The following is a 21,722-nucleotide window of genomic DNA, read 5'->3' as shown; positions in this document are numbered from 1 at the left end:
TCCTTGCTCCGCAATTACTTTTTTAAGGGCTGGCTTGTCTGATTCCCAGAAGGCCTCCCCCAGATGCAGTGGCCCTGGAATTTTTACCTGTTGTCACTCAGGTTTCTGGGCCTTTGGGGCCAAAACCTGGGGTGTTAGGTGCTGCCTTCCCTGCCATCCCCCAGGTCTTGACAAAGCCAGGCTCCTGCCACCACCCCAGGACCAAGCCTGGGACTCACCAGTGCCAGAAGACTCAGGTGACCTGGATAGAAAGACATTCAAGCTCACGCCTGTAATCCCAGCTACTGAGGGGGCTGACATGTGAGGATCATGGTTTGAAGCCAGCCTAAGTGAAGCTCCCAAGACTTTTAGCTCCAATGAGCCAGCAGAAAACCACAAGTGAAGGTGTGGCCCTGAATTCAAGCCCCAGTACTGGCACAAAAAATTAAAAAGCCACACACCAGTGTCACAGGCCTGTAATGCTAGCCACTCAGAAGGCTGAAATCAGAGGATCAAGGTGTGAGGTCAGCCCAACTAACCAGCAAAATGCCAGACTGGAGGTGTGGCTCATGTGGTAGAGCTCCAGTCTTGAATGAAAAAATCCAACTGAGAGAATGAGGCCCTGAGTTCTCAGTTTAAAAAAAAAAAAACAAGCCAAACCAGGAGCTCCTCTGTCAGCACAAATGGGGAAACTGAGTCCCTATGATCCATAGATACTTCATGAAAGTACAACAGAATCTAAAAGGGCTGAAGATTTTAGGTGTCCAGCTGCCAAAACCCTGGAAGGTGAGACATCGAGGCACACATGGAGAGACATCAACTCATATTCCACACAGCTCTTCCCTTACCCCTTTCCTGTTTTTTCCCAAGATAATATCTGGCCAAGTTGTCCAGACTGGCCTTGAACTCTTAGAATCGAGTGATTCTCCTACCTCAGCCTTCCCATAGCGAGGACTGTACGCATTTATCATCGGGCCTGGCTATTTTAATTAACTTACTGTTTAGGCAATTATATTTATATGGTTCAATTATAATTAAAATTAATTATGTTACTTAATTGTAATTATATAGTCAAATTAATTTAATTTAGTTATTTAATTTTTGCTGTCCTGAGGATTGAAATCAAGACCTCATCCTTGCTAAGCAAGTACTTTACTACTTGAGCCACATGTCCAGCCTTTACTTATTTATTTATTGCCAGTTCTGGGGCTTAAACTCACCCTGGGAGCTGTCTCTGAGCCTCTTTGTGTTCAAGACTAGCACTCTACCACTTGAGCCACAGTGCCACTTGCAGAATTTCTTTTTTTTCTAGTCCTGAGGCTTGAACTCAGGGTCTGGGCACTGTCTCTGGGCTTCTTTTGCTCAAGACTAGTACTCTACCACCTGAGCCACAGTGATGCTTCTGGCTTTTTCTGTTTCTATGGTACTGAGGAATTGAACCTAGGGCTTCACGCATGCTAGGCAAACACTCTACCACTAAGCCACTAAGTCTCATGAACTTTCTTGCCTGGGCTGGCTTTGAACCGCAATCCTCAGATCTCTCTCAGCTTCTTGAGTAGCTAAGATTACAGGTCTGAGACACTGGTGCTCAGCCTTAAATTTTATTTTTGAAAGCTTTATTATCTTAGATTAACTTCTGAGGGGTCATGATGGGGACATGATGGGGTCATGTGTACCCTCCCTCCTTGCCATGCCAAGGGACAAGGCCTGTGGGCAGACTTGGCATGATCGACAGAAGGCTGTGCCCTGCGACACATTTGTGGGTGGGGCTGGGGTGGGGCCCAGCCTCCTGAGAAGCCATTGGCTGGCAGATGTATGCAGCGGTCCCGCCCCCACCCTTTGACACAGCACTGCAGGGGCCAGACCCCTGTTGTGCAGGAAGGAGTCTGAAGCAGGAGTCTGCAGACTCCTTTCTGCATCCATAGAAAGACTGGAACCAAAGCTGGGCGCCGGTGGCTCATGCCTGTAATCCTAGCTACTCAGGAGGCTGAGATCTGAGAAGCTCAGTTCAAAGCCAGCCAGGGCAGGAAAATCCATAACACTCACCTCCAATTAACCACTAGAAAACCTATAGTGGATCTGTGGCTCAAAGTGGTAGAGCGCTAGCCTTGACTGAAAAAGCTCAGGGACAGTGCCCAGGCCTTGAGTTCAAGATCCAAACTAGGCTGCCGCCAGAGGGCCTGGAGAAATACATTTCGGCCCATCCATGCGGAAGACCATGCAGCTTTATAAAAGAACAAGCCAGGTGGGTGGTGGTGGCTCACACCTGTAATCCTCGCTACTCAAGAAGCAGAGTTCTGAGGATCACAATTTGAAGCCAGCCCAGGCAGGAAAGTCCATGAGACTCTTCTCTCCAATTAACCAGTGAAAAGCTGCAAGTAGAGGTGTGGCTCAAGGGTAGAATACCAGCCTAGAGCCAAAACGCTAAGGCACAGCCTCTATTGCCAGCACTCGGGGTTGAGTTAGGCGAATGGCCAAGTCAAAACACAAAAAAACTTTCATGGAGCCGGGCACTGGTGGCTCACGCCTGTAATCCTAGCTACTCAGGAGGCTGAGATCTGAGGATCGCGGTTCAAAGCCAGCCCGGGCAGGAAAGACTGTGAGACTCCTATCTCCAATAAACCACCAGAAAACCGGAAGTGGCGCTGTAGCTCAAGTGGTAGAGTGCTCGCCTTGAGCTGAAGAGCTGAAGGACAGCGCCCAGGCCCAGAGTTCAAGCCCCACGACCGACAAAAAATAAAAAATAAAAAAATTTCATGGGTGGTGGAAGTGTGTGTGTATAGGTGGAGGCCAGTCATATAAAGGTATGAGACTCCATGTCAACCAATGGCTAGGTGCAGTAGTACACACCTGTCATTCCAGCCATAAAGGGAAGCATGACTAGGAAGACTAAAGTCTGGGGGAAAGAGCAAAACACAGTCTCAAAAATAACAATAGTGGGGCTGGGAAGGTGGCTCAGTGGTAGAGTACTTGCCTTGCATGCATGAGGCCCTCGGCTCAATTCCTCAGCACCACATAAGCAGAAAGAGCTGGAAGTGGTGCTGTAGCCCAAGTGGTACCAGCCTTGAGCTGAAGAACTGAGGGACAGCGCCCAGGCCCAGAGTTCAGGCCCCATGACTGGCAAAACAAACAAACAAAAATAATAGTGGGCTGGGAAGGTGGCTCAGTGGTAGAGTGCTTGCCTTGCATGCATGAGGCCCTGGGTTCCATTCCTCAGCACCACATAAGCAGAAAAAGCTGTGCCTCAAGTGGCAGAGCACTTGCCTTGAGCTGAAGAGCTGAGCCCCATGACCACCACCACCACCACCAACAACAACAAAAAGTAAGCCAGGCACTGGTGGCTCACGCCTATAATCCTAGCTACTTAGGAGGCTGAGATCTGAGGATCACCAGGGCAGAAAAGTCTGCGAGACTCTAATCTCCAGAAAACTGAAGTGGCGCTGTGGCTCAAGTGGGAGATCGCTTGCCTTGAGCTGAAGGGCTGAGGGACTGTACCCAGGCCCAGAGTTCAAGCCCCACAACTGACCAAAATAACAACAACAAAAATAATAACAACAGTAAAAAAAAAAAAAAAAAAAGGCTCGGGGAATGGCACTAGTGGTAGCAGGCTTCCTTAGCAAACACAAGACCCTGTATTCCAACCCCGGATCTGCAATAAACAACAAGGCCAGCAAACAGTGGGTCGTAGCTATAATCCCAGCTACTCAGGATGCAGAAATTGGGAGGACCAAAGTTCTAGGTCAGCCAGGCAAAAAGTTAGTAAGACCCTATCTCAGTCAATAACGGGGTCAAGGAAGATATATGCCTGCCATCTCTGTTGTGTGTGATGGGCATAAGTGGGAAAATCATGGTTCAAGTTGACCAGGGCAAAAACACAAGACCCTACCTGTAAAATGAGATAAGCCCAAAAGAACTTGAAGTCATAGCACCTACCTTGCAAGATTGAAGGCCTGAGATCAGTTCCAAGTCAAAAAAAAAAAAAAAAAAAAAAGATTAGGCCAAAAGAAAGCAAAACAGAAAAGACTGCTAAATATTTACTCAGTGTGTTTCTAGGAGGAAACAGTTTTGAATTGGACCCTTTGCCAATTTCCATGGTATAAATTAACTCCCCTAATGTCAAAGGAAAAACAAACAAAAAAGGATCAGAAAGCAAGAGATGTTGACATTGCCTTTGATTTCATGTAAATTATGTACCTGTGTGTTTGTATAATTTAATGTCTCTTTCTCTCATTTAATAACAGCTATGTTTACTGGGTTGCAAAATTCTGGAAGGTTCAGCGATCTGCTCTGGGGAAGTGGTCCTGGTGCACACCAATGGGTAGATGGAAAGCAAATTGCTGTTGTTTTGTTTTGTAGGGAGAACTGGGACTCCATCCTGAACCCAGGGCCCTCATGGCAAGTGCCCTACACCAATCTAGATCTGCACCCCTAAAAGCTAAATTTGGGACAGCAGCCTAGAAGAGAGTTTTGCTTCACACTTCTCAATCTGTGCTTCCAGAAGGCAGAGATGCCCCTGAGAAAAGTCACAAGAAACTGGGGCCTGTGGGCTGGTTTCACACCTGCGCCTGCTGGGAACCCGACCCCGCCTCCACCTAGAGGCTCCGCCCCAGGCCGGAGGCCCCGCCCCCAGCAGCTCTTCCAGCCTCTGATGTGATCTGATCACAGTCCGGGCTAGTTAGGGGTAGCTGAGACTTTGCTCTCTCCTCCGGATCCTTAGGTGAGGGTGGATGACTGCAGGAGGGGCCCATGGGACCAGGAGAGGGGGAAGGGGAGGAGGGAGGGGAGGGAGGGAGGACTTGTGCATCGATCCCCTGCCATTGTGGCACAAAGCAGGCCATGTGTCTTCAATTACCTATGAGATTTCCTCCCCTCCTTAATAAAAAGTACCTGCCCTCGGGTGGGGGGAGGGGGAGGGGGACAGCTGTGCTCGGGATGGGGAGGAGGGAGGAGAGAGGAGGGCGAGCCTGAGCCTGGAGGAGGAAGGGAAGGGAGGGGGAGGGGAATGACCTAGCAGAAGGGACAGCTGGGGTTGCCAAGCCATTCTGGCCCGTTCCAGAACATTCCCACAGTGGAATGTTCAGCATGAAAGCCTTAGAAGGTTCTGGGAGGTCAGGCCTGGCCCTCCCCGGGACTCCCCTCTAACTGACTTGAGGGTCTCTCAGAGAGACACCTCAATTATCTGTGCCCCAATATAGCAAGACTCCCCAGAGTTCCAACCACTTCCCAGCATCCCTGGGGAAAAGCTTGTTTTTTTTTTTTTTTTTTTTTTTTTAACTGGCCATGTCCCAAAGAGGAGGTGAGGCTCACATCTGGCCTTCCTGCTCCCTCCTCCCCACTCCACCCTCCCTCTTTCTTTCCATCCTCCTCTCCTCCCTCTAGGCAGCCAGATCCAACTTCCCCAGGGTGCCAGCACCTCCTGTCCCCCTCCCCCCCCTTCCCTCCCCACCTCCTCCCCACCCTGCCTCTTCTTGACATCTTGGCTTCCTTCCTTGGGGTGCAAATATTTGCTGGACACCAGTCCCTCCACCTGGCGCCCTGCCAGGGACTAGGAGGAAGTGAGGAGAGACCACATCATACCCAGAAGCAGAGGGTGTTTTAGAAGAGCTCATGGCTTCAGGAACCCTGGGTCTGGCTGGGAAGGGAAAGTCAGGCAGGAGGAACAAAAAGTGAGGTGGCTCAGAGGCACAGATGAGCTTATGGAGGCCAGCAACCAGAAAGCAACCCAGGGGCTAGATCTGAGGTACTGAGAAGAAATGGCTGAAGGGGCTGGGAAGGTGGCTCAGTGGTAGAGAGCTTGCCTTGCATGCATGAAGCCCTGGGTTCGATTCCTCAGCACCACATAAGCAAAAAGAAAAAAGCTGGAAGTGGCGCTGTGGCTCAAGTGGTAGAGCGCTAGCCTTGAGCTGAAGAGCTGAGGGACAGCACGCAGGCCCAGAGTTCACGCAGGCCCCACGACCGGACCCCCCCCCCAAAAAAAGAAGAAATGGCTGAAAAGGTGGTTTCCATTAATTCCCCCCGCCTTCCTCCCCCCCCACCCCCCACCCCCGCCCTGACTGTGGACCTTGAACTCAGGGCCTGGGCACTATCCCTCAAGGCTGATCCCTCTAACCACTTGCACCCACAGCTCCATTTCCAGCATTCTGATGGTTAACTGGAGCTATTGAAGTCTCAGGATTTGTCTGCCTGGGCTGGCTTGGAACCACGATCCTCAGATCTCACCCTCCTGAATAGCTAAGATTACAAGTGTAATGTGCCTGGCTTCTTAGTAATATTAGTGACAGTTTAAATAGTAATTTTTTTCTCTTTTTTAGGGGGGTGGGGTGGAGTGTGCCAATCTTAGGGCTTGAACTCAACCTGAGCACTGTCCCTGAGCTTTTGTACCTTTTGTACTCAAGACTGGTGCTCTACCACTGGAGCCACAGCTGTGCCTCTGCGGTCTTTTGGGACTCTGGGGTGGGTGACTCTTGTACTCAGGGGGAGGGGCCCACCTGGCCACACAGGAAGCCAGAAGGCCAGGCATGCTCTGACTCTCAACCATGACAGGACTGGGGCAGGTGGGAGGCTCTGCGCCAGCTCCTCTCCCATCTGACATTCTCCCTCTGGGCTGGGCCTGCCTTTCCTTTCCTCAGGCCAGGAACAAACTCTCCCGCTCCACCTTGAACCTGCTTTCACCCAGGCTAAAGAGGCTCCCTTCCCTCTGCCAGCTCCATTCCCCCCCAGCCTCTGACAACTACCAGCAGGCCCCTGCCCATCTTTTGTGTACTTTAGGAGGTAGAAATCCAACCTGCCATCCGGTGTGCCAACTGCATCCTCCTCCGCCCACCTCCCATGGCTTCACTTTCCCTTTTGGCACATTTTCCTATTCACTTGTTTGCCTAGTTCTTATTGATTTACTGGAGCTCTTTACCTATTGTAGATATTCCTCTGTCTCAGTGATATGGGACAAGTTCCAACATTTCTGTGTTTGGCCTCAAACTTGAGAAGTCTCCTGCCTCAGGCTTCTGTGAGTGCTGGGATTGCAGGCATGTACTGCTATACCTGCCCTTGTGCAGATAGAGCATGTCTGACACGGATGGCCATTCAGGTGCCTTTGCTTCTCAGCAATGTATTATACAAACAGGATTTGGACTGTTGAGTCAGGGAGGAAGTGTGTTTACCCTTGAAAGAAACTGCAGGGCAGATTGCCAGGACTGCCCTGGGCCTCCTCACCAGCTGCTCTGCGCTGGTGGATATTGGGTGTAACTTAACTAGCCATTCACAGTGAACTCAATTGCAAGCTCTCCACCTTATTTTTATTTTATTGCCTTGGGCTTACTTGGCAGGTGCTGTACTGCCGAGCCACCCCCAGGGTTTTGTCTTTGAGCTGTTTATTTTATTTATGTATTTATTAAGCCAATCCTAGGACTTGAACTCAGGGCTTAGGCACTGACCCTGAGTTGTTTTTTTTTGTCAGTCATGGGGCCTGAACTCTGGGCCTGGGCGCTGTCCCTCAGCTCTTCAGCTCAAGGCTAGTGCTCTACCACTTGAGCCACAATACCACTTCTGTCTTTTTTCTGTTTATGTGGTCCTGAGGAATGAAACCCAGGGCTTCATGCATGCTAGGCAAGCACTCTACCACCAAGCCACATTCCTAGCCCTGAGCTACTTTTTAAAAAAAAATTTATTTTATTGTAAAGATGCTGTACAGAGGGGTTGCAGTTATATGAGTAAGGTAACGAGTATATTTCTTGTCAAGAATTGTTACTCCGCCGGGCGCTGGTGGCTCACGCTTGTAATCCTAGCTACTCAGGAGGCTGAGATCTGAGGATCGCGGTTCAAAGCCAACCCGGGCAAGAAAGACCGTAGACTCCTATCTCCAATAAACCACCAGAAAACCGGAAGTGGCGCTGTAGCTCAAGTGGTAGCGCACTTGCCTTGAGCTGAAGAGCTGAGGGACAACGCCCAGGCCCAGAGTTCAAGCCCCACGACCGACAAAAAAAAAAAAAAAAAAAGAATTGTTACTCCTTTATTGTTCTCCCACTATCCCTTCCCTCCCCGATAAGCTTCTTATTTCTCTCTTTTTTTTTTTTTTTTTTTGGGGGGGGTCCGGTTGTGGGGCCTGAACTGTGGGCCTGGGCGCTGTCCCTCAGCTCTTCAGCTCAAGGCTAACGCTGTACCATATGAGCCATGGCGCCACTTCCGGCTTTTTTCTTTTTGCTTATGTGGTGCTGAGGAATCGAACCCAGGGCCTCAGGCATGCAAGGCAAGCGCTCTACCACTGAGCCACCTTCCCAGCCCCTGAGCTACTTATTTCTAAGATAGGGTCTCACTTTCCTGTTCCGGCAGCATTGCCTATTTTGGGCTTCCCGTTGTAACCAGGGTAACAGGCACATTACCATGTAATGTTCTTGGTTGAGATGGAGTCTGATGGGCTTTTCATCCTCAAACCACAATACTCCCAAGGTCAACCTCCTAAGCAGCTGGATTACAGGTGAGAGCCACAGGTGCGCAGTCCAAGTTTTGGTGATTAGTTACAGCAACAGTAGGAAAGGAATATGCTGTTTTATGATTACACTGTAACAATGCTAATTAGAATGGAATTCACCAACTAGCTTCTCTCAGTGCTGTCAATATTAGCTGTGAGTATTATTTTATTTTTTTCCCAGTCCTGGGGCTTGAACTCAGGGCCAGGGCACTGTCCCTGAGCTTCTTTTGCCCAAGGCTAGCACTCTACCACTTGAGCCATAGCACTACCTTCTGTGGTACTGAGGAATTGAACCCAGGGCTTCATACATCTGCGCAAGCACTCTACCACTATGCCACATTCCCAGATCCTTATTTTATTTTACTTTGTGCCATTATTTGGGCTTAAACTTAGGGCCTGGATACTGTTCCTCAGCTTTTGTGTGTTCCAGGCTAGTGTTCTACCACTTGAGCCATAGCTCTACTTCTGGCTTTTGGGTGTTAGCTGGAGCTAAGAGCCTCATAGAATTTCCAGCCTGGGCTGGCTTCGAACCTGGAACCTCAGACCTCAGCTGCCTCAGTATGGCTGACAGGCGAGCATGTGCATAGGGACTCTGGGCCCACGGCGGAGGGGTTTCCAGGGAAGACCTCGAGGACCAGGCAGGACCACAGGTTTATTGGGGTTCCACGCACACACGCACAGCATCACAGACAAGGAACAGCACTGCATGGTGACGGCCACTGGGAACACCAGGGCGGCCCGAGGCAGTGGGGGGGCGCGGTCTCCTGTCCCGCGGCCCGGACACCCCCGGTCCTTCCTGAGGTCCTTCCTGGGGCGGCTGAGGGGGGCAGGGGTGTGGGGTGCAGGGGCGGCGCCTCCCTCACTCCAGGGACTGCAGCATGAGCAGCTGCTTCAGCACCTTCGTCTGGCTCGTCTCCCGGATCTCCCCAGCCAGGAACATCTCATCCACCACCGTGTAAACCTGCGCCCAGGGAGGCCGGGAGGCCCATGTGAGGGAGTGGGGAAAGGGGGGAGGGCTCAGGCCTTCAGAGCCTGGAAATGGGACTCGTGGGGACCCCCACCCATCTCCTACCCCAGAGCCTACCTTGTAGAAGTTGAACACCAGGTCCAGCTCGCACACATTGTGGAAATACTCATTTAGGACCTGGGAAAGGGAGAGATGATAAGAGCTGGGCAGGGAGGGGGTCGCAGAGACACAGGGCAAGGTCATGAGCATGAGAAGGGAGGGTGACAGAGAAGGTGAGGACTGGAAGAGCCACGCAGAGGAGGAGGAGCAAAGATCATCCTAAAGAGATAGAACAGGGAAAGGTGTGGTGGGACATGCCTGTAATCGCAGCTACTGGGGAGGCTGAGATTGGAGGATCTTGTATTCAGGTCAGTCTGAGCTGCACAGTGAGACCCTATCTCAAAATGGCAAGGGGAAAAAAAAAAAAAGAAGAAGAGACAGCTAGGGCTGGGGCGTGGCTCAGAAGTAGGGTGCAGGGTTGGGAAGGTGGCTCAGTGGTAGAGTGCTTGCCTTGCATGCATGAGGCCCTGGGTTCGATTCCTCAGCACCACATAAGCAGAAAAAGCCAGAAGTGGCGCTGTGGCTCAAGTGGTAGAGCGCTAGCCTTGAGCTGAAGAGCTGAGGGACAGCGCCCAGGCCCAGAGTTCAGGACCCACGACCACCACCACCACCAACAACAACAAAAAAAGTAGAGTGCTTTGGACCTTGAATTCAAAACTCAGTTCTACAAAAACAAAAAGGCAGACAAATGCCTAAGGAGGAGACAAAAGAGGTAGAGACATATGGCCTGAAGACAGCCAATCAGGTTGGGAATGATAGCTCATGGGTGCAGCGGTACATGGCTGTCAGCTCAGATATTTGGGGAATATAAACAAGAAGGACATTGCAGGATCACTCTGGGTGTACACAAACACAAGGCTATTAGGCTATTAGCAAAAATGGCTGAGGGCGGGGAATAGCGAGGTGCCCCCACGCACACACCCACGCACCTCCACAAAGTTGTGGATGGCTTCCAGATAGGCGAGGTTGTTGTCGTTGACGTCCACGCAGATACAGAAGTAGAGACCGGCGTAGCGGCGGTAAATGATCTTGAAATTCCGGAACTGTGGGCAGAGGGGTCTTGAGTGAGGGCAGGCGCGGGGCACCCTGGGCTGGGTGGGTGGGCTAAGCTGGGCTGAGTGCCTAGCAAAGCCAGGCCCAACCCTGTCCTCCCACAATCGCTCATTCCAGGGGTGCAACAGGCAGCAAGGAGGGGGCAACCATGTTCCTTCCAAAGGTGGGAGCAGGGAGGACAGGCAGGAATGTTCCAGGAAGGGAGGAGCTTGCACAAAAGCCCAGAATGAGGGAAAGCCAGGCACATCCACCAGGCCCATACCTGGGCCTCTCCCTCTATGACCCCTGGGAGTCAAATTCCTTGCCCAATGGATGTGGAAGCAGTCGCCTGTGATCCCAGCACCCAGGAGGCTGAGGCAGGAGGATCAAGAGTTTGAGGCCAGCCTGGACTATGTTAAGACTTCAAAAAATAAAAATCCTGGGTAAATTCCTTTGGTAACTACACACATTCCGTGAGTAGCAGCTCTGTCCTGGGGGGGAAGGGGGGATCACCACTGTCACCAAGGCAACTCAGGCCTTGTAGCCCAGGCTGGCCTCAAATCTCCATCTTCTACCTCTGCCTCTGTGTGCTGGGATTACAGGCATATACTACCACACTGGATCAACATCTGAGACTTTCTGAGCTTCCTGTTACCACTCCATAAGGTTTAGATCTTGCTGGGGCGTGACTCAAATGGTACAGCACCTTCCGAATTAGCATGAGGCCCCGAGTTCAAACCTCAGTACTGCCAAACCACCATATACGTATGGACATGCATACTGGAGTGCAAAGAATTTGGCCAAAATCTGGAGGAAAAAAGTCTAGGCTGTCAGGGTGGTAGTGTGGAGCCACCTAGTGGCAGCTCTGGGTGCCAACAACCAGTCCTGGTACGCGGAGCTCAGCTTCTGGTTAATTTCTGCAGGGGTACAGTGAGGCCCCCACACAGTCCCAGGACAAATGGCCCTCTGTTCCCAGCTGGCCCGGTCCTCCCCGGCCCTTTCCACCACACTACTGCCCCATCTCCACATACCCTCTTCCTCTTTTTTTTTTCCTTTTAGTTTGAGGTACTGGGAACTGAATTTGGGGCCTGTTGTTTTTTATTGTTTCTGAGATAGACTCTTTAAATTTTTTTTTTTTTTTGGTAGGTTGTGAGGCTTGAACTCAGGGCCTGGGCACTGTCCCTCAGCTCTTTAGCTCAAGGTAAGTGCTCTACCCCTTGAGCCACAGCACCACTTCTGTTTTTCTGGTGGTTCATTGGAGATAAGAGTCTCATGGACTTTCCTGCTGGGGCTGGCTTTGACGTGCAATCCTCAGATCTCAGCCTACTGAGTAGCTAGGATGTCAGGCATGAGCCACAGGTGAGCCTGGCTCTTTGAGACTCTTATCTCCAATTAACTTCCAGAAAACTGGAAATGGAGCTGTGGCTCACTAGCCTTGAGCACAAAGAGGCTCAGGGATAGTCCCCAAGCACTGAGTTCAAGCCCCACAACCAAAAATAAATAGCTGGGTGCTGATGGCTCATGTCTGTAATTCTAGCTACTCAAGAGACTGAGATCTGAGGATGGAGGTTCAAAGCCAGCTGGGGCAGGAAAGTCTGTGAGACTCTGATCTCCAATAAACCACTGGAAATAGTGGTGTGGCTCAGATGGCAGAGCACTGGCCTTGAGCTGAAGAGTTGAGGGACAGCACCCAGACCCAGAGTTCAAGCCCCACGACCACCAACAACAACAACAAAAAATAATAAAGTGAGAAGACGTGGGTGTGGGGGAGGTGCGGGAGGCAGGGAAGGAGCAGTCACCTCCACGAAGTTGGTGTGCTTGGCATCCCGGACCGTGACCACGGCATGGACTTCTTCGATCAGCTTTTGTTTCTCATCATCGTCGAACTGCATGTACCACTTGGCCAGCCGCGTCTTGCCCGCCCGGTTCTGGATGAGGATGAAGCGGATCTGGGGAGGCAGAGGAAGTAGAGTGAGAGGCAGGCAGGGTGGGAAGCCGGAGGTGGGCACTGCCCAAGAGCCCCACCCATCCTCACAGGGGAGATAGGGTGCAGCCCTCACACCCCCACCCCCACCCCTCTGGGCCCCTCCAGCCTCCCTTCTATCAATGGCTGATCAAGTCCCAGGTCCCATCACTGCCTTTTTTGGTTTAGTTTTCAAGATAGGGTCTCACTATGGAGTCCAGTTCCATGATCCTCCTGCCTCCATCTTCCAAATGTTGGGATTACAGAGGTGTACTCCCATGCCTGGCTCTAGCATTTATTTGCCTCTTGAAGCCTGTTTCCTCACTGGCCAAGCAAATTTCTCAAGATTTATTTTGCTAGGGTGTTTTCAAAATTAAGTTTATAAACTTTTTTTTTTCTGGTGGTCCTGGAGTTTGGTCTCAAGACCTTTTGCTTGCTAGCAAGTGAAAGCCATGCCCTTTGCCCTTTCTGCTTTTACTTACTTATTTATTTCTGTCATTTGTAGGGCTTGAATTCTGGGCCTGGGCACTGTCCAGCTCTTCAGCTCAAGGCTAGCGCCCTACCACTTGAGCCACAGCACCACTTCTGGCCTTTTCTGCTTATGTGGTGCTGAGGAATCGAACCCAGGACCCCATACATGCAAGGTTAGCTCTCTATCACTGAGCCACCTTCCTAGCCCCCTCTGCTTTATTTTGCTTGGCTGGCCTTGGACTGTGATCCTCCTTTTTCTGCCTCCTGCATAGCTGAGACATAAATGTCAAACACCATAATTGGCTTGTTTGTTGAAATGGGGGGGGACAGTCTCTCTAACACTTTGCCCCCGCTAGCCTCAAACCATGTCTTCTTGATCTCTACCTCGCAAGCAGCTATAATTACAAGTGTGAATCATCTAGCTCTGTTCCTTTTTAATTTTTTTTTTCTTCTGTCGGTCATGGGGCTTGAACTCTGGGCCTGGGCACTGTCCCTCAGCTCTTCAGCTCAAGGTGAGCACTCTACCACTTGGGCTACAGAGCCACTTCTGGTATTCTAGTGGTTTATTGGAGAGAGGAGTCTCAGGGTCTTTCCTGCCCAGGGTGGCTTTGAATCGTGATCCTCAGATCTCAGCCTGCTGAGTAGCTAGGATTACAGGCGTGAGCCACTGTCACCTGGCTTCAGTTCCTTTTTAGTACACAATTAAAAACCCTGAAATATAATTTACCTATCCCAAATTGCTTTTGTTTGTTCGTTTTTTTGCTAGTCCTGGGGCTTGAACTCAGGGCCTAGGCACTGTCCCTGAGCCTCTTTGTCCTCAAGACTAGCACTCTACCATTTGAGCCACAGTGCCACTTCCAGCCTTTTCTGAGAAGTTTATTAGAAATAAGAGTTTCATGGACTTTTCTGCCTGGGCTGGCCTCAAATGACAATCCTCAGATCGCAGCCCCCTGAGTAGCTAGGATTACAAATGTGAGCCACCAGCGCCCGGCACAAATTTATTTATTTATTTATTTTCCTTGTGTCTTGCAGTTACTTCCCACAGACATAGAGAATAGTCCTGTGAGTAAAGCACACCACATATTTATTCTGTGAGGCGTTTCCAACAATGTGTTGCCACAGATGCTCCATTGGGATAGACCTCACCTCAAATTTATTTCTTTAAGCCAATACTGGGGCTTGAACTCTGGGCCTACGCATTGTCCTCTTAGCTTTTTTTTTTTTTTTTTTTCCTCAAGACTAGCACTCTACCACTTGAGTGGCAGCTCCACTGCCTTCTGGTTAACTGGAGATAAAGAGTCTCACAGACTTTGCTACCCACAATGGCTTTGAACTATCTTCCTCAGTTCTCAGGATGACAGGCGTGTGCCACCAGTGCCTGGCTTTGTTATATGACATTGAAGTGAGACAGCGCTGTCCAAGTCCCCTCTGTGAGGAAGCCTGGATTTGGGCCCCTGAGTCTGGCATGCTATTGCCCATTTTATTATGAGACAATTTATGGGTCAGGGAAAGGAGATCTCACAGCTAGACCCTCTAAGCCTCCAAACTCCTGACTTGTGTGAAGCCCTGACTCCTTAATGGGGGGAGGAAATGGGTCCTTCTTCTTACACTCAATCTGCACCCCTCTCCCCCAAGCTGGAAAGGAACAGGATATTATTACATTCTCCTTCTAAGAACTCCTCTGCGGAGGCAGCAAAACTCACTTCCTCACAGGACAGAGGACCAGGGCAGGACAGGAAGGGGCTGGGTGAGCACCCCAGAATTCAGAGACCTGAGAACACATGATTAGAGCAGCTAGAGGCAAGCCTGGGGGTGACAGCTCCCTCATTCTCAGATCCCCTCAACACCTCCTGAGGACCCTAGTGGGTCTGCCACTCCCTGGCTTGCTCCTTTAGTGGTTCATTTTAGACCTCCCCACCTCCAGCCTCAATGGGTTTTCTTTGGAGATACATAACCCATCTCCAGCTCCAAGGCCACATCCTTTGTTCCAAAGGTCACCACCTACCTCCAAGGACCTTGTTTCCTGGGGAGGCTCGTCCATGTTCTTATACCTTTCCTCCCACCCAAACAACCCTTCTTAGTTTCAAAGCCCCACGTTGGAGTGGGGGTGGGAGCAGGGTGGCCTCTAAATCCGAAATTCAGTTCTTGCCTCAAAAGTCCCCCTCAAATGTCACAATTTCAAGCCTATTCTGTACCCTGGCCCCAAGCCTCTCCTCCTGAAATCTGCTCCCTATTTGTTTCTAGGATGCACTCCCTAGCTCCAAGCCTTGGGGGTGCAGTTCACCTGCTCTGACTCCATCCACTGCTTCTGCAGTTCCAACCTCCAGCTTCCCAGTGTCCAGCCTCTTCCCGCCTCCCCACCCCCTCCCCGGGATTCTCACCTTCAGCCAAATCCTCTCCGGTCCTAACATCCCCTCTGCCCCTGCAGGGCCAGCTCCTGAACTTCGGGGACCCCCTCACCCCGGTTCTGCTCCAGCGCTTCCTCCCCACTACAATGCCTGCACCCACCCCCACCCCCGCCAAGATCGGACCTCACCAGCTGCGTCTCTAGTTTCCAAAGGCCCCTCCCAAACCTGCAGGATCGCCCACCCTTCTTCTCCAATGCCCCTTGAGCGGACACCCCAGAGCACCCCCGAGCGCAGAATCCAGACGCTGTTTCCCCTTCTGGATCTCCCCTCGGCCTCAATCCTCGCCGCCCGCGCCTGGCCGGGACCATCCACCACTGGGGGAGGGGACCGACGCCCGGCGCCGACCCAGGCCGGCACACTGCCCGCGCGCCGACCCTCCCTCGGCTCGTCCCCGGTGTGGCGCGCCCCCGTTACCATGACGACCCCTGTTCGGACCCCAGCGGCCCGGGTCCCCGCTGCTACTGGGCGGCTCTGGCTCCGGCTGCAGTTGTGGGGGCCCCCAAAGGCTGGCGCAGACTTCCGGCAGAAGGACCCGCCCGCCTTCACGCGCACAGCCTGTTGGGAGTTGTAGTTCCCCCCCCACACCAAGTCTACTCAAGGAAGAGTCGGGTCCGCCTCCCAACATGCTGCGCGACTGCCCTTTTCTACCAAATGATCCGAACAACAAACGCATGCTGGGAGTTGTGGAACTAGTTCTCTACGGAAGACTACAATCCCCACATGCTTGGCGGCACACACAAAGAGCGTTGCATTTTGGGAAATGTAGTTCGACTACACCCATCATCACCACCACCACCACCACCACCACCACCACCACCACCTGCCCCGCCAAAAAAAAAAAAGAAAAAAAAGAGTGCTCGAAATAACCGTTTTAGGTAAGAAACTGCATTGGACTGAACGCCAGTGGCTCTAGCCTGGAGATGGGAGGACAAGAGTTCGAGGCCAGCCAAGGCAGGAAAGTCCTATACTCCATGTCTAATTAAGCAACAAAAAGGCAAACTAGCTGGGCACCGGTGGCTCATGCTTGTTATCCTAGCTACTCAGAAGGCTGAGATCTGAGGATCACGGTTCAAAACCAGCCTGGGTAGGAAAGTCCGTGACACTCTCATCTCCAATAAACCACCAGAAAACCGGAAGTGGCGCAATGGCTCTAGTGGTAGAGCGCGAGCTTTGAGCTGAAGAGCTGAGGGACAGCGTCTAGGCCAAGTTCAAGCCCCAGACTGAAGGCTTGGCTCAAGTGGTAACACACCAGGCTAGCCAGAAAGTTAACTATCTTTTTATGCTTATACATTGAGACCAAGGCAGTATCTTAACGACGTACCAAAACACAAAACCCAACCAAACCGGACGCTAATTTGCTATTTGACAGGTTCACACCTGTCATCCTAGCTACTCAAGAGGCTGAGAGCTGAGGATCATGGTTCAAAGCCAGCCCAGGCAGGAAAGTCTGCGAAACTCATCTCCCTCCAATGAACCCCCAGAAAACCAGAAATGGAGCTGTGGCTCAGAGAGGTAGAACAGTAGCGTTAGGGAGAAGAGCTTAGGGACAACACCCAGGCCTGGAGACAAAAATAAATAGATAGATAGATGGATAGATAGATAGATAGATAATATATTAGTTTTTTTGTCAGTTATGGGGCTTGAACTCTGGGCTTGAGTGCTGTCCTGCGCTCTTCAGCTCAAGTCGAGCGCTCTACCACTTGAGCCACAGCACCACTTCCGGTTTTCTAGTGGTTTATTGGAGATAAGAGTCTCAAGGACTTTGCTGCCTGGGCTGGCTTTGAACCCTGATCCTCAGATTTCAGCCTCCTGAGTAGCTAGGAATACAGGTGTGAGAGCCACCGGCACCCAACTAGATAATATATTAATTATATCACTGTTTATGTTATATTATTGATTTTGTTTTGTTTTGTTTTTTGCTGGTTCTGGAGCTTGAATTCAGGGCCTGAGAGTTGTTTCTAAGCTGTTTTGTGCTCAAGGCTAGCAGTCTTCAACTTGAGCCAGAGTGCCACCTTCAGCTTTTTCTGAGTACTTGATTGGAGATAAGAGCCTTACAGACTTTCCTGCTTGGGCTGGCTTTGAACCAGTATCCTCAGATGTCAGCCTCCTGAGTAGCTAGGATTACAGACAGGAGCCACAGGTGCCCAGCATGAACCATAATTCTTCTACTTGTGTTTTTCCAGTACCAGGGATCACAGGTATGTGCCACCATGCCTTATACTTACACTGAGATGGGGGTCTCATGAACATGTCTTGACTGGCCTTGAATTGCCACTCCTTGTCTCCCCATACCAAGTTAGCTGGGGATATAGGCATGATCCACCCTGCCTGTTCTGCTCTGTGACTTTTGGGTTATACAGTCTGGGGCTGAGGATAAGGATCAGTGATAGAGCATTTGTCAAACATATGAAAGTCCTTGAATTCAATCCCCAGGACTACCAAAAAAAAAAAAAAAAGCTTCTACTCACAGACTTTGCTGCCCAGGCTGGCTTTGAACCCAGATCCTCAGATCTCAGCCTCCTGAGTAGCTAGGATTACAGGCGTGAGCTACCCGTGCCCGGCTCCCCCGCCCCCTTTTTTTTGTCAGTCATGGGGCTTGAACTCTGGGCTTCGGCTGTCCCTGAGATCTTCAGCTCAAGGCGTGTGCTCTACCACTTGAGCCACAGTGCCACTTCCAGTTTTCTAGTTTTACTGGAGATAAGAGTCTCATAGACTTTCCTGCCTTTCCTGCCCAAGCTGGCTTTGAACCATGATCCTCAGATTTCAGCCTCCTGAGCAGCTAGGATTACAGGCCTGGTGCCCAGCCCAATTGCATTCCTCAACCTACTAACTAACCTCTCAGTTGGTCCAAAAACCACTTGTTTTTTCCACTCCAGTGTCTCAGGCTATAGAACACATTAAATTTCTTCTGAAAGGTTAAAAAAAAAAAGCTTCTAAAAATTAAAAATACATACATAGGGCTGGGAATGTGGCTTTGTGGTAGAGTGCTTGCTTAGCATGCATGAAGCCCTGGATTTCATTCCTCAGGATCACATAAACAGAAAAGGCTGGAAGTGGCGCTGTGGCTCAAGTGGTATGGTGTTAGCCTTGAGCAAAACTCAGTGTCCAAACCCTGAGTTCAAGCCCCAGGACTGGCATAAATAAATAAATATACATATATGCAGTCCAGTCCAGAGCATTCTCTAAATTGCAATCCTCCTGTTATTAAAGTTTAGGGCAAAGCTCCTTACTTGGAGAGTCTCAAACTGGGCTCAGCCCCCTGGGTAACAAATGCCAATTGAAGAGACAAGTGGTGACAAAGGGTGGAGAAAGAAGATGTATTTAAAGCAGCTAATATGGGAAAGAATAAAGAGTTTCAGTGACCCCCCCCCGCCCCAACACTGTCTTTAAGGTACTGACATGAGCTACCAGTTTATATGTATTTTAAAAAAAAAACAAGCAAGAAGCACAGTTAATGAGTCTTGGTCCTAGTGTGGCCTGGTTGATCTTTATCACTGGCTACTGCTTGTTCTGATAAGAAAAGCATTGCTGCCTTGGGGTAGATGTTTATCAATTAGGCAGGCCTTCCCAAAATGACTACTGGGGAGAGAGAGAGAGAGAGAGAGAGAGAGAGAGAGACAGAGACAGAGACAGAGACAGAGACAGAGATAGAGAGACAGAGAGACAGAGAGAATCAAGAGGAAAAGGTTAAAGGTTAACAGAGCAAAAATAGAGCCAGAGGGGCCAAAACTTAGTTTAAAGGTCAGTAGTCCAGGCTTTCTTCACATCTGTAATGCCACAATGTAAGAGGATTAAAGGGTAAAATGTAAGAGATCAGTTTTTTTCTGTAACTACTGCCTGCTGGTAGGGGGCGCTGCAGGACTCTTGGGATGGAGAATCACAAGGTCAGAAAATTGTTTCCTGTGGCTTTTGGAGGGGATGATTAAGATTTAAGTCCTTTAGTGATTAACATGCAGTTATGCAGAAGTCTGGTTCCCAGTTTTAAGACAAAAGAGACAGATGATTCAAAATGAGGTTGGAGACACCAGGCTTTTCCCCTGTTTTGGGGTAACCTTTGGGCCAAAGTGTTATTTAGCAAAAGTAGTTTCTAAAAAGCCATTGTAGTGCTGTCCCAGAGTCCAGAGAACTGGAATCACAGTTATGAACTACCATACTTGCCTATGCTAGCCTCAAACTCTTGGTCCTTCTGCCTCAGCCTCCCAAGTAACTGAGATTCTCATAAGAGATTCATATCCAGAATACAGAAAACTCCTACAGTTCAACAGCAACAACCACAACCAACTCCACAGAACTTAACCCCAACATAGACAGAGAACTTGAATAGATAGTTCCTTAAAATGATCTACAAATGACCAATGAATCACATGAAAAAATATTTAACATCAGTAGGCATTAGGGAAATTGCAAAGCAAAAGCTTAATCACTTTCCACCCATCAGTAGGATGTATACTATAAAAACAAAACAAAAATAAACAAAATCTGGAACCAAGCTAAGTTCTAGTGACTCAAACCAGTAATCCTACGTACTTAGGAGAATGGGATCTAAAGTATAGTGTCTTTTTTTTTTTTTTTTGTCGGTCATGGGGCTTGAACTCTGGGCCTGGGCGCTGTCCCTCAGCTCTTCAGCTCAAGGCGAGCACTCTACCACTTGAGCTACAGCGCCACTTCCGGTTTTCTGGTGGTTTATTGGAGATAGGAGTCTCACGGTCTTTCCTGCCCGGGCTGGCTTTGAACCGTGATCCTCAGATCTCAGCCTCCTGAGTAGCTAGGATTACAGGCGTGAGCCACCAGCGCCCGGCCTAAGTATAGTGTCTTGAAGTCAGCTAAGACATAAAAGCCTAATAGACTCCACCTCCAATTAAGTAGAAAAACACAGGGGTGAAGGTATGGTTCAAACTGCAGTGTACCAGCTATACATCAAACACACAGAGAAAGTAAAAGATCCTGAGTTCAAACTTTGGTACCTCTACAAAAAAAAAAAAAAGTAAGTTGGGTGGGGTGCTAGTGATTCACACCTGTAATCCTAGCTACTCAGAAGGCTGAGATCTGAGGATCGAGCTTCATAGCCAGCCTGAGCACGAATGTCCATGAGATTGATATCTCCAATTAACCACCAGAAAACTGGAAGTGGTGCTGTGGCTCAAGTTGTATAACACTGGTCTTGAGCTGAAGAGCTCAGGGACAGTGCCCAGGCCCAGAGTTCAAGCAATACAACTGACAAAAAAAAAAAAAAAAAAGGCTGGACATTGGTGGCTCACACCTGTTATCCTAGCTGCTTGGGATATTGAGCAAGGATCTTGGTTCAAGGTCTGACTGAGCAGAAAAAGTTGTCAAGGCCTTTTTTGGACAGTAGGTGGCTGTGGTGGTACATGTCTGTCATTCTAGTGCCATGGGAAGGGTAAACAGGTGGATCAAAGTCCAGACAGGCATGCTGGCAAGAACTGAGACCCTGTGTGAAGAATATCCATTGCTGCTGGGTGCAGTGGATCACCAGCTAGCTACTGAAGCCTAGCTACTCAAGAGATTGAGCTCTGAGGATCAAGGTTCAAGCCCAGCCAAGGCAGACAAATCTGAGAGGCACTTCTTTCTGATTAACAAAATTCAGGAGGTGGAAGTGTGGGTCAAGTGGCAGAACTCCAGCCTTGAGTGAAAAAACTAAGCAAGAGCTAAGGACATGAGTTCAAGTGCCAGTACAAACGAAAAGGAATAGTATACAAAAGGGTTGGAGTTGTGACTCAGTGGCACAGCACCCGCCTAGCAAATATAAGGCCATAACTTAATCCCTTGTCAAAAAATAAAATAAAAAAATAGAATTTGGAGGTAAAAATCTTACCTACGATCTCTAGCACTGTAAAATAACTAATCCAGGTGCCAGTGGCTCTCACCTGTAATCATAGCTACTAGGAAGCTGAGATCTGAGGATTGAGGTTCAAAGCCAACTCAGGCAGTAAAGTCTGGGAGACTCTTCCCTCCAATTAACCATAACCACCAGAAAACTGGAATTGGTGTTGTGGCTTAGGGGTGTAGAGCACTATACTTGAGTAAAAAATGCCCAGGCCCTGAAACTGACAATAAACAAACAAACAAATATTACATAGTAGGAAATAAGGCATGAAGATTTGTGCATTCTATTCCCTAAAGATGCTCTTCACATAGAAACACATCAAGGCTGTTGTGGTTCTAGCTGGTCATCCAGCACACCGGAGGCTGAGGCAGGAGAATTGCCAGCCTGGGCAAATTGTCAAGGCCTGTAAAAAAAAGAAAACACAGGGTTGGGAAGGTGGCTCAGTGGTAGAGTGCTTGCCTTGCATGCATGAGGCCCTGGGTTCAATTCCTCAA

General features: G+C 49.8%; 1 protein-coding gene and 1 non-coding gene across 2 annotated transcripts; both read right to left on the bottom strand.

The window, feature by feature from the left end:
* Positions 1 to 9,077: 9,077 nt before the first annotated feature.
* On the bottom strand, positions 9,078 to 15,966 carry LOC138812882 (AP-2 complex subunit sigma). The gene is made up of 5 exons (XM_070001125.1): positions 15,798 to 15,966; positions 12,341 to 12,490; positions 10,439 to 10,552; positions 9,528 to 9,587; positions 9,078 to 9,404 (listed from the first exon to the last, which is right to left on the bottom strand). Exons 1-5 carry the CDS (start codon positions 15,798 to 15,800, stop codon positions 9,303 to 9,305), a joined length of 429 nt encoding a protein of 142 aa, XP_069857226.1. The 5' UTR covers positions 15,801 to 15,966; the 3' UTR covers positions 9,078 to 9,302.
* Positions 13,995 to 14,122, bottom strand: LOC138812938 (small nucleolar RNA SNORA18). The gene has a single exon (XR_011367653.1). It is a non-coding gene; the product is annotated as a small nucleolar RNA SNORA18 (small nucleolar RNA).
* Positions 15,967 to 21,722: the final 5,756 nt, after the last annotated feature.

The sequence above is a fragment of the Dipodomys merriami genome, unplaced genomic scaffold, assembly GCF_024711535.1.
Source record: "Dipodomys merriami isolate MVZ:Mamm:240054 unplaced genomic scaffold, mDipMer1.0.p SCAF_57, whole genome shotgun sequence".
Taxonomy (NCBI): Eukaryota; Metazoa; Chordata; class Mammalia; order Rodentia; family Heteromyidae; genus Dipodomys; species Dipodomys merriami.
This window is presented reverse-complemented; position numbering and strand designations above follow the sequence as displayed.